The 13,240-nt window shown below is 40.8% G+C and overlaps 1 protein-coding gene across 1 annotated transcript in view; it reads right to left on the bottom strand.

The window, feature by feature from the left end:
• Window positions 1-223: 223 nt before the first annotated feature.
• Window positions 224-13,240, bottom strand: part of T265_09495 (hypothetical protein) — a gene marked incomplete at both ends in the record, with an annotated part of 57,121 nt that continues 44,104 nt past the window's right edge. The window contains one exon of the mRNA XM_009175577.1: window positions 224-1,714. Within this exon, the coding sequence (XP_009173841.1) occupies window positions 677-1,714 (1,038 nt within the window). The remainder of the gene's footprint in view (window positions 1,715-13,240) is intronic.

Raw genomic sequence — 13,240 nt, 5'->3', positions numbered from 1 at the left:
GGGACATTCACATTGTTTTTTAAAGAACCAGTGCAGCCCAAATAACCCCAATAAAAATTAACAAACACGAGAATTTCCAGGACTACCTCATTTCAAACTGTGTTTTCTAGTCTCGGTTGCCGGTAATCGGTAAGGTGCACTCTAAAATGATGCACATGTCATGAAGCGTGTGAACTCCCATACAATGCTAGGAACCAAAAAGCTTGAACTTTTACACCAATAGGTTTGATGTGTAACAATTTGGCAATCTGACACGTACTTAGCGGTAGGTACACTGACAAATATGAACAACATATCAATAAATAAAACGGTCTTTTTGGAAGAGTATGTTGGTTTTGCTGGCAGTATATGACAGTTCTCTTAGTTTCTGTGAATTGATCAGTATCTTGGTGGGCTTGGTGGTTGGCTGACACAGACATAAATTATTTTGAGTGCAAACATGATTCGTAAGTCAGACACAGCACAATACAAACAGAAAGATGATAAGAATCAAAAGCAGTGTGATGTTGAAGTTTGGAGGGGGGCCGATGGTAGCAGCACAAGTTCACAGCACAAAAACTTCAGTTTGAAATTCTTTCACCTGATAAGTAATCAAATTTGAACGACGAAAGTGAAGGGTATTTGAGTTGACCAAGAAATGGACGGGTACCGTTTGTGGTTTTAAAGCAAAGTGAAATTACATCGGGTAGGCTAGTATAAAAGGGGATGGTTCACTCGGTATAACGGGGCTCGTATATAGACAGTAGGACGGATCTTGGTCAAAGACATAAAGGGACAGAGGTGAGTTCGGTGCCAGGAATGCATTTTTCATCGCGTGGTTTAGATAACTAAACTGCACATCGGAAGAGCAGGGGATGCCGACGTAATGGTTTATTTCTGAAGAACTGACTTGTTCAATCGACGGAAAGATAATGCCTGCATGACAATGAGGTAAGAATCTCGGAAGTGAAGTATCCTCGTCAACGGAGGTAAACGATTCACTCAAATTCTGCGCATGATTGTATGCAGTTTCTTCACTTAGACCAGGAGCTTTAACAGCAGCTTGTGGATTACGCGGAAAGTCTGTTGCTGGAAAGTATGTAACAATCTGTGGAATGTAGTAAATTTTCTGGGGATATGCTGCTAGCGTGTCGTTGAGCACGGTGCTAACGGTGGGATCGAGTGAAGGGGACACTGGGTTGAGTTTAGAGTCATCTGCATTAGGTCCTTGTTCTAACGACTCTAGGGCTGGCTGATGATCCTTTGTTTCATGCGTCTTCAGCACCTCCTGCGACAAGTAGGATCGGAGGGATGTCGACGACGTCTCTGTCTCAGCATCCGTGAGTTCCTCAACATCACTCAATCTCTGTTTTGTAGGCAGCTTCAAAGTTGCAGTTGAGAGCTTTGCGGACTTTTTGGTGTGATGCGTGGTTTCTCCGTTTGTATCCACGTAATCTTCAGGATCAGCAGAGTGGGGTTCATGGTTTTGAAAAAACTCATCGGATTCTGTTTTGGCAATGTGTTTTGTAGCTGAGTGAGATTCTGGGGTATTTTCGGCAGCAAAATAGTTATCACATGTTAGGTAGGTGCAGCCCAATGGGCTCTGATTCTGCTCTCTGCATTCTGTTGCGTTGGACTGGTCTTTACATATCGCACACTCTTGGTAAACCGTGGTTGCGGATGAACTGGAGAGTATTAAGAGTTGCTTTGGAAAAAAATTTGTGCCATAGTATATCTGCAAGGGAGAACAGAGTAGGGGTGGATTTAAGACAAGCTACTCGAACTCATAATTTGCATCCAAAAGAGGGTGGCACACTTTGATCATGGAATTTCAACGATCGATAATCGTGAAATCACAAAGAATGCGAATATCAAACTTATCGTTTGTGTGGAGTGAACGGTGAATATAGTATTTTTTGATCAAGGGTTACCTTCAGGGAATATTCGAGGCACATATTTTGGTTAGCCAATAACCATTCTCAGTTTACTCAATACAAACAACAGCACTTTGAAGTTGGTGAAAATTTTTAAAGAGGATTCCTCCTGGTTACTAAAAATAGTTTGTCACACCCTACAACTGATACGGTTAGCTTAATGAAACCAGTATTCCGTTCGAGTGCATGACAGCAGCTTGTTCATACAAGGTATCCAAATTTAGAGCTAGCTTAACAGCATCAGGTTATCGGTTCAGATGGTTTAAGCCTGAAAACCGAACTCTTAAAAAGGTTGAATGGACAGTGTTATTGTGTACCTCTCAACAAACAGTAATTCCGAATCGGGAACATTCTTAATTTGCCGTTTACGGTCTACCGTGTCTGATAAAACCGATGTTTTTTTGACTTCAACTAAGTTAGCCTGATGAATCTGTTTATAGATAAGTGGACAAGGTAATTGATTGTTCAGCTTTCAGTGAATCGTTTTGTACGTACTGGTGTACCGCACATACGAAACATTGGACGGAGTTCTCTGGTGGCTCATTGTATAGCTGATACTCAGGCCGCGATCCCTCATCCATTTGAACCGAGAACATAACTCCGACGAGTTCTGCGTCAGACAAGACCTGTTATGTGACTTGGCCAATGGGAGGTAACACCCAAATGACCTTGGATACTCAGTTTCTCATAAGGCAAACCAATTTGCGAGGCACCGGATAAACCAATCACATCGCCCAGTCGTGAAGAAGTTCGCCTCTTCTCACCTGATAATTCAGAGATCCAGTGTGCTCTGGTGGGGTAGAGGCAACACGCTTGCACCGCATGTCAGATTCCGGGAATTCAAATTCCAGCGCCGCCTAGAATATAATCACTGCTGATGAGCTGTAATGTGGGTGCAACTCGGGTCCAGTGATTTCCAACTTTGGTGTGGACTCGCCAAAATAATAGCATCAGGACAGAAGGATGACTGCCGAACGAGAGTGACTTGAACGTTAATTCTACAAATCCCTCAAACACCGACAAATAAAATAGAACTACCAACCTACTATTATTGGTAAACTACAAGTTTCATTTACTTGTATGGCGAAGGCCAAACGGCTGAAATTTCAGCTATAAAAAAGCATTCCACCGAAAAAAATTCGGTATTCCACTTTTTCAGAAGAGGAAAATCACATTTTGGACATATACCACCATCACTATAAATCATAGTGAACGGATAGGTCACGTCAATCTTGACCTTATGTCGTAGTGTCCTGAAAACCAAATTTCCAGCTACACTCTGTGATTCTGGGATCAGCTATGGAGCCACAATATCCGAACCCACTCAAGTAGACGGAGTGTGACAGAAAGTCTGAACTTCTGGTACGGTGAGCCTAACCCACCAAAATAACCTTGTGTGCGTAGAACTAATAAACGGAATGCCACTGCAGATGTTGAAGTGATTCATTTGGAGGTGCTAGCGGTAAACAAAGGTGCAAATGTTTTTGAAAATGTCGACCAGAAGCAACAGTCTTCAACTGGTGGTTTTCAGAGCAGTACAGTGCCTTCTTCTAGATTATCGAAAGCCCTTAATTAGTCTGCATTGGTTTAACCATCCAACCGCCTAAAGTTTGGGACCAAACACTCATGTAATCACGGTAAGTTTGTATTTGTTCATATGCTAAAAACCACTGGGTGTTGCCGCATATCTGGGGAATGCGGGCGATATTGATTTCACAAAGCGGTAATAATCGTTAAAACCGGACAGAGAAACGTGATTAGACAAAGTGCCATCGACCTAACTATCAATAGGTTTTATTTTTTTCATGACAATGAAACGTAAGAATAAAAATGCCATCATACTATGAGGAGAACAAAATTTAGTACTAATTTACACTGAACTTATGAACAGTAGATTCAACTGATAATAAGCTGAGTTTCCCGTTAACACAAACGCCAATCCGTGCAGTTTGGTACCCAAGTACGAAGTAAAAAGGATATGAATTCGGAAAATAGTCCGACCAAATGGGTTGCAAGAAGGATGAAACTGGTAAATGTGTGTTTAGAGTGTCACAAGAAGCCAGCATTAACTTGTTTTCAAAGGTTATAGTGCTTTTTTGGCTGATGTTTTTACACGACTCTCCAGTGTGAAATGATGCATGGTAGATTCGTGTATTCCGCTGGTTATTTTACTGGATCTACATTTCTTCGTTCTTGTAAGGACTATAACATAATCAGCTTTACAGAAATAGTCACTTGACTTTAATTTAGTGGTAGAACGATGGCCACTGTTCACTGAAACCCATGTCACAGATGGCTGATTTGATCAAACTTACTGCATACATTGTGTGAGGGTTGTCGATAATTTTCTCCCCCCATCGTTCCCTCTTTTTCTCAGTAAAACAAGAATGCTTCACGAATGCCTCACTCACAGAAAAATAAGATACCAGTAGAAATTGAGCAAAGCTTTCTGAGGACAGATTATTTTCATCTACCTGGGATCTGTGGGCCATTTTAAACTCATATATTGTTACTTCCCTCGCAGCAGCAGTGATCGATAGATCACAAAACATTCGTAGTGACCAGCTTTGAACGAGAATGAGTCAGACGAACATCATTTATGAAAGCAATTTCTAAATAAATTATTAGCTCTACCATATGCTGATTATTCTCCAAAGACAGTATTTCACCAAAAATACTGATAAAAGCTCAGAAATTAACAAATTCTCCGTAGCATCCGGTAGAATTCCCACAAACTTGTGTATTGTTGCTGAGATCAGTGCGATCAAGGCGCAATATTTCATTCTTCACTTTGAACAGGTTCTCTTATAGGATGACATACGATTTAGTAGCCTGAGCAAATCGCAAAATCACGTACTTCTACTATTTTCCGACACCATCAAACGCCGATCAAGATATTTTGTCCCTCCCCCAGAAGTAAGTACAGGTTTACAAAAAAGGGCGGAATTCTCCACAGGACATGTTCTATTGGAATACGTAGGGCTTGCAACACTGGGACCTTGCAGTGCTTTTCAAGACGGCAAAAACGGACTGAAAAATACTACCACTTTTAGTTACTTTTGTCGGTCGCAATCATAAAAGTCTGCACGCTCAAAAGAAAAGACGGCAAATGAAGTATCAGGACGAAAGTTTGGGTGGAGCCGGTTCGACTGTGTATGGTTTGAGTCAGTTTTTCTACCCACGCTTTCGGCTGTTGTGCTTGAATCACAAAAGACCCTCAGCTCTGGGGTTCGCTGCGCTTGAGGATCATGAAGACTTGTGAAAGGTCAACTATGTAACCTGTTTCAGAGTTATAACGTGTAGCTGAGTGTCGCTGTCAGCATTTTTATGTCAGCTATATGATCTGAGGCTACTCTTTTGGTAGGTACTTTGGGATTCGCTGAGAAAGGCCCCAGTCAGTTTTTACGAAAGTCCCATGCGATTAAAATTGGTTTGGTAGATGACGTGTGCAATGAAGCGGTTAGGTAAACTCAGAGGTTTATTGTGGAACGTAAATCTTCAGGTATCAGAGAACAAGTTCCACTGAGAATCTGGAGACGCGCGGTTTGGGATGAGCTTAAGTTTCCGCCACGCTTCTTGCACTATGCCCCCTTAACTTACAGGCGCCATATAACTTCTTAGGATATTTGTGTCGGGTGGTGCGCTTGGCTTACTCTCCGGGTAGTCGTTAATGATTTTTCTCTTTCGGTCAGTTGGTTTGCAGCACAGTGGTTCTCACTTTGCGAAATAGCTTTTACTAAACCTCGTCTATACGTGATAGGCGGGAATCTAGTAAAGTGTGATATTTAGCATTAGAGTAGGGAGTTCAAGTCCCATTCAGATATTTAATCACTACTAAAGACCAATTCACCAATCGATTCAGCCTTCTGAGATATCGAAAAGCTGGTGCGGGTACTAGGCATGGTATGCAAATAGAAGCTAATATTACTGTCGGAAATAACAAGCAAAACGGTATCTACGTACCTTTTGTAAATGATTTGATATATTGCCCCAGGTGCGCCTTTAAAAGTTTGCCAGAAAAATACTGGCTGATGTTACATGAAAGTATGGCAGTGTGTACGCAACGCACTAGTCTTTAGAAGCTAGTCTGATGTATCCACTAACCATAAACCAACTGGTTATTTGTTGTCGATGGAAGAAAAATCCCTCGTAGTACAGGTTCTCAAATTCGACCTTCGTTCGTTCACTTCTTTTGGAACCAAAAACTAAACCTCTAAGGTCGGTTTAGCTCGATAGTGTACAAGTATGGCTGGCGAACTGGGAAAGTCATAGTTTCAGGCAGATTGATCAATCAATTTTTCTACCCTTCAGGTGTGGCAATCTTAATCATCTGGAGTTTTCATCTGTAGGACTGTCTAAATGTGATATGGCAAACGAAGGGCAAGTTGTTTGGTAAAACTGCAGACCGTTTTTTAGTCGGCAGCCACATGGGAGAGGTCTCAGCGTGAGAGTTGGTCAATCTGCCTCGTGTTGTCGTTGAAACGGACGGCAAAATCGCGAAACATATAGCATACTGAGTTGGTTGCCGAGCGTCTACTTTTTTCATGAAAACAGTAGCGTTTTTGAAATTGCGTTCTCCAATCATGTTGTATGAATTAAGTCCACCTTCTGCATTTCTGTTGTCTTTTTCAAAGTTTTAGAGATAGTGAACCGGTGTCTATCTGCAGACGCTGGAATCTCGCCCAGCAACCTGATCTCATATAGAATGCTATGTGAGCCAAATGCTGAAACCACAAAGTGACGGATTTTCACTCATTAAGATGTTTCTCGACACATGGTGAAAACACACCAACGTTCCTTAAGAACCTGTTTACGAAAGAGTTCGGTCATGGGAAACCAAAGAACTCTGCTGTAGTGCGAGTAGTAGTTGAATGGAGGAGCACTAGAAGAGAGCGAGAGAGCCAGGGCAGGGGTCAGATCTAACATACTAGGCGGATGAGATAAAACCCAAGACCCAGCAGTCGGTTCCGCTGTCTACAATGTCCAGGCTACTTCCTGGTCTGTATTTGACTGTACAAAAGTTAGAGGAGCGGCGTCAAAAAGACTCTGAGGTGCTAGGGGCTTTGGTCGTACAAATTCCCTTAAATTCACTCTAGGTAATGTATTTATTACAGATCCATTTGCAAGCTTCCCAAGTATGCAAAATTACGGGACCTCAAACGGGCCTCTTCACACTTCCTGCATACCCGCAGCTGAAATTCTCACGGTCACCTATACATCAGAAACCAAGGTTCTTCTGTGCAAGATCTATATAACTGCAAAATCAGCGCTTATTGTCATCTTGAGACATGCATTTATAGTTATGCTCCATTACGTATGAGGGCTTTATTAGAGCAACCTTCCTATTTGACGCACCATAGTGGATAAAGTGGAAACTCCGGCCTGCACCATGTTGTCGTCATCCTTGGTGATCGCGCTAACTAGTCTCTACTTTGGTGGAAGCCAGCAGTATTCCAGTAATGTCCACATTGAATTTGACCATCGGCATCTGGGCTCATCTTTATTTGTAGGATGAGCTTGAAGTGGTGGCTAGTCCCCCGTCCAGCTACACTGCCATGAGAACCTGAAGAATATTACTTTAGATGATGCCGTCTGTCACATTCTTGGACCGGGTAACTTTGGAGAAACGGCAACTGGCTGATTAATTCGACTGAATTCAATCCGCTCGAACTATCAATCTCATTTGGTCGCTCAAGAAATCGTTTACTCATTTATTATCCCGAAGCCAGTCACCTGTCCAGAAAAAGACCGAATCCTAGTATAGTTCGTTAGGTTCAGGCTTTAAGTGTTTTTGAATCCTGCAATCGAGCAGAACTCAAAATTGAACGCTGTTGGGACAATGGCCACGTCTATTCGAGATTTAAACTCAACCATACCGTCTGAAAAATCAGTCTACCAAATGGGCTGATGTAAACTCCATTGAGGACCCAGAAAAATCCTGCCTACTCTTGGACTTGGTCAGTGGTAAACCAACTGCTCATCAATCATTCGAGTTCGTGAGGATTCGATATACTTAAATGCAGCTGCTATAATTCAGGATTAGATTGTTTTTATTGTGAATCCCTTGTTGAATGACAAAGGCAAATTATGCTTCGAATCCTGGAAATACAGTGCAGTTGTTCTACCCCTATGAATCATCAGTAAATTCGCAGTACCTGCGCTAAATCCAGTCTTCCAGGTTTCTCATGACAAATATATCTTTTTCACATCTATAGCAAAGTGCAAATAGTCTCCACCTGCATCTAAACGAGGTGCACTTTTCATCAGGTTGTTGAAAACACTTCGAATACCAACGATCGGTTTCGCTGTTCTTGGGGTGGGTGTAGTCCCTGATTTTTCGTCAACTTTATCTTCTGTTGGAGCCCCAATTGGATGGAATTGAAGTACACTCATGTGCACATCAGTTTGCATTTTACGGAAAACAACCAAATTCAGCTGAATCTGTTGTCTTTGTCCTGAATATGACACTACCTAAGAGTCATTAGAATCTTATGGCGCGATTAGTAAGTACCGGCACGAATCAATGTGGCATATTTGGCGTTTTTTAAATCTCCAATGGGAACATTCAAGGAATTCTCTTACCAAAGCTAGATTCGATTGACAGCAATCCTAATTCTTGTCAGATTTAGTAAATCTCTCTCATAACTTTCTATCAACTTACACTTCTGTTTGTCTGAATACCAGAGGAAAGACAACGGTCTCTTCATTAAGGTCGAGTCATTTTTTCGGAATACAGTGTTCCTTTTCTAGTAGACTAATCCATGACTTAGTCCATCAGTTCAGCAATCCTAATTCTTGTCAGATTTAGTAAATCTCTCTCATAACTTTCTATCAACTTACACTTCTGTTTGTCTGAATACCAGAGGAAAGACAACGGTCTCTTCATTAAGGTCGAGTCATTTTTTCGGAATACAGTGTTCCTTTTCTAGTAGACTAATGACTGACTTAGTCCATCAGTTATTTCATCAATCAATCAATCAATCAATCAGTCAGTCAAGCAGTTGCTTACTCAATCACTCAGTCACTCAGTCAGTCACTCAACCAACCTACCAAGCAATCAGTCAATCAATCAAAGGTGGCCTAAGCATGGTTTTCAGAAATGACTTGTCACACGAACCATTTTCAGACTTATTATGATGACTTCAATTAGCTCACTCTCATTTTGACCTATCGTTGGGGCGATGTAATTCCAAAGTGAATCAAATTTATTTTGAATATTTCTAGTCTGTGTCTTATAGAAAATCTCAGTTTAAAATTCCAAAAAAGGAATGATACAAGGCATGGCTAACCAGTTATGTACACTTTTTTTTACTGAACCACACTGTATCCGGATAGTTTCCTTCGCTTCCAGTGATCTCAAAATTTGAAGCACAAGGCTGAATGTTGTGGTGAAGGGCAGTATAGGACAATACGCAGGAACGAAGATAATGTTCACGTGAGGCTCTTGCATATTATATTTTTCTGAACAACAAGGGTCCTGTTGGATCGGGGTTCAATGTATAAATGCATACAGTACACTACATGTGGGGTTGGATAAAAATTTGTCGACAGTGCACCACCAGCTTCATTTTGCTCGGGAAAATCAGAAAGCTATGGATGTGCCCCAACTAAGGTAAACCACCTACGAATTATCATAAACTTTGTAAAAAGCATGCGATATTAGTGGTCGATAAAAACAATATAGGTTAGCTCTGGCATGGTTGTTGATACACCATGTAACGAAGTGGGCACTACGAACATCAAATGGTCTGTATCAGTGAGGTTGTTTTTGTCCTAGAGTAATAACGTTACAAGGCCTCTGTACCGCATAAAAAATTCAGCAAATGAAACGAAATATCTTCGTAGAGTTTTTTTGAAGTAAGTAAAATTCACGGAACAACAAGCACGGGTGAGCATGACTCTTGTTTTTCTTCGGAACATCGTCGGCTATAACTCAGCTTGTCAAGAAAACAGAGAGTATCATCTGTCTCATGGTTTGGTCATTCAAACAAACACTACAATCTGTGGCCTTTCAATCAGGTCGACAGACCTTTATCAAAAGAGACCAACCAAATGAAAAGTTCAAATTTATAAAACCGAAGTCAAACTGGCCAATTAAAATGTTCAAAAACACATTGTTCTCCAGTAATAAGTTCAGTTGATTTTTATTAACCTTGCATGTCACCCATTTCCTCCTGTAACACCTGCCAGAATCCTTTTTACCTCTTGGTAAAAAAATTCCCGATTTTTAGTGGATCTTATCGGTTGCTCTTCGGATTGGTTAGTTCCCCGAAATTCACGGCAGAATTCAGATCTGGGTATCTCACCCTTCATCTGATAACATGCTAATTTCTGGTGACGATTTCATGTACTTGGCCTTACGTAATCTGCGATAATAATAGGGTAACAGCTGAAATTCTTCTGATTTTCTCGAAATACCTAAATTGGATGCGTCAAAAGCATAAATGTATGCAGGGCTCTGCGTCTTTTGTGAAGAAATAATTGATTTAAATGTCTGCTAAAAAACTGTCCTCAGGGGCAACCTTAATGACGTCTGTGTTCTTCAGTAGTATTCTGCATGTTGTCCAACCAAGTATGTTTTCATTGTTTATTAACTGTATTACTCACTAGCAAACGGGTGTGTACAGGTATTACTTTTATACTGCAATGATAAATTACTGATTGCAGGAAGTTTCCCGAAAAATCTAAAATAGGCTACCGAATAATGTAAAATAACTCCCTAAAGGGTACTCAGCCCGTAAAAAGGCATTTTTACCGAACCTACAATATGATTTGAAATATCTTCTTTTGAGAGGAGGTCATTCAAAGAAAGTTATAAAGCGCAGTTTTAGACGAATAACTAAGAATGCTTTCAAACGAAAACGAAAGTGTGCTCACAAAAGGTTCATCCTACAGCCCTCTAACAGGATTCATCATTCCAGGGAAAAAGGGGGAGATTATCAGTGGTAAGAGAATTATCCTAACTATGAATTTCATTTTTGACAATTGTTCAGTGCTACCGGTGAAAACTTTTATGGAAATGACCATCGGTCGATTGTCACACGTTCCTTTCTGCCTTCTACGTGATTCCTTATTTTCCCATGGCCATTGACCATGGAATATCACAGGGTGTCTGCATATTTTTTAGTCCATAAAGCCCTGGTGATAATCTCTGTTTCAGCCTGAAGAACAAGTCGGTCAGTTCGGTCGGTTCGGACGACTAGTCACAAGCCTGCATTCTCGTAGTCGGATATTCACTCCTGTCCAGCGCCACTTTGAGCTGGACATTCCATCACAAGAGTGGAATAGAGAGGACGCAGAACTGTGCTGTGTAGACATACGTACTAAAATGCTTTTACTATATGAGTACAGTGCTCCCGATAAACTTTTGAACCGATACCATACGCTGATATGTCAGGCACTAGCCACTAATGGGTACAACAACTGATATCTTCGGGCAATCAGTTAAAAGTGTCTTATAGTGCTACAAATGTAAACCCGTTTTTATAATGAGGGTAGTAGGTCTGAATGTGATTAAATTCAATTTATCCAATGAAGCTTGGATTCAAAATCACTTTTGCTAGCATGTCTTAAGCATTATCAATTAAAATAAAGTCGTGCGACGAGTAAATTTAAAAAGTACTATGAATTTTGGACAATTTTGAAGGTTTTAGGGAGCGAAATTTTTAGTAGGCGCCGTTAGCAAAATAGTAGGTCTCAATTCAGCTCAAGTAAATCTATGTACCCAAGAAGCTAATGGTAGACGGTCCCGACCAAGTAAGCAAGAAATTTGGAGGGTTATTCAACATAGATCAGTTTGAAATTGTGTCATTCGATCTCCCCAACTAAGTACTGACCATATGGAGAATCAAAATTCGTTTTCCTGCCGAAAAAGCGTGTTACCACTAAAACATGTCATCCCAAACAAGCTTTTGCAATTTCACGCAGTGTCAAAAGACAGAAAACAAAGTATTCGACAAAAGAATGGCCACCGCAACAAAATGGACCATTTTCTTTCTGGACGCGTCACTGGTTTCACATAAGTGTTGATGTCCTACCGCTAGGTACGTATCAGATCTGTATTTTCCGCTGGCTATCTGCCACAAAGTTTATCTAGTCTCCTAATGGGAAAACGAACTAACATTTTCAACAGAATGATAAAAAAGGTTTGGGTTTTACTAAAAATAAAACCATTTTGCAACGTGATGCTCTTTCGGTGGTTTTTGCTATGTTCATCTTGGTGACCAAGCCTCCCTCACCAGGATCAACAAACCTGCTATCATTGAAAAAATTGCATCGCCAATAAATAATGCCACTCAAAATAAGTTCATTGTCAGGTAAAATATAACCATCATGCGAATTTAGACCCTTCTACTTGTTTGATGTTCAACCATCAATTCCGGTGTGGTTTTATGTAGCTTACAGTTTGTATAACTTACGAAACAAACCAAATTCATCTTTGGAGTAACAGCTTACATACAAGTGTTAGTGGAGTGCGAAAAAACAGCTAACCTCTAACTTAGCTCAAATTCTTACCCGTTCATCTGCTGGGCACATGGGACACTAGGCATTAAAAACAATACTAGCGTATAAATGATAAGTGGCAGTAATATTATGGAGCTTAAGATTAACGGAGTATATATTGAGTCAAATTTTACGAAGTGCGCTGTGGGGCTGATTTCCGTAGCAATTTAACGGTAACGTCACTTTTTCGGTTTGATGTTAACAGACGGTAGTTGCCTCGCGCACCTTGGCCACTTTGTTCTGTATCAAGATTTTGCGCTACTACGGCAAAATTACGATGAAGTAGGACGCTAGTAACCGTTTGGGAACCCTTCTGCTATGACGAGTAATTAAGTAGAAGGCGCACCACGTTTGATCCGCTTCAAAGGATGTGAGGATACGCGGGTGTTGTTGCATCGCAAGGACTGTTGTGAGCAAATTTGTACCCCGAAAATACTATAGGGCATATATATAGACTACCATGCCTCTAGTGATAATTGATTGGATATGAGGAGTTTGTCCAGATGTCGACAGCCAAATGTCGAACCCAAAGGAATGGACGTTGAAGCAGATAACTCAGTGAAAGACGGACACGACACAATTATAAGGTAAAAGCGTTTTGAACAGTCATTTTAACTGTGAACGCGTATGAAAAGCATGGTTTCATCTTATTTGAACATCGACTACATTCCAATCACAACGCTTCTTCGCATTCATTTTACAGCGGTCACTCGCTTTGTTTGGAAACCACAAAAATTCGCATTTTAAACATCCGGCAGGGCAGTGTGTTCTATACAGTATCAATCGGACTAAGATCAGGACAGCAAGTTAATCCGTCTGATTTA

Source organism: Opisthorchis viverrini (assembly GCF_000715545.1).
Source record: "Opisthorchis viverrini unplaced genomic scaffold opera_v5_278, whole genome shotgun sequence".
In the NCBI taxonomy this organism is placed as follows: Eukaryota; Metazoa; Platyhelminthes; class Trematoda; order Opisthorchiida; family Opisthorchiidae; genus Opisthorchis; species Opisthorchis viverrini.
This window is presented reverse-complemented; position numbering and strand designations above follow the sequence as displayed.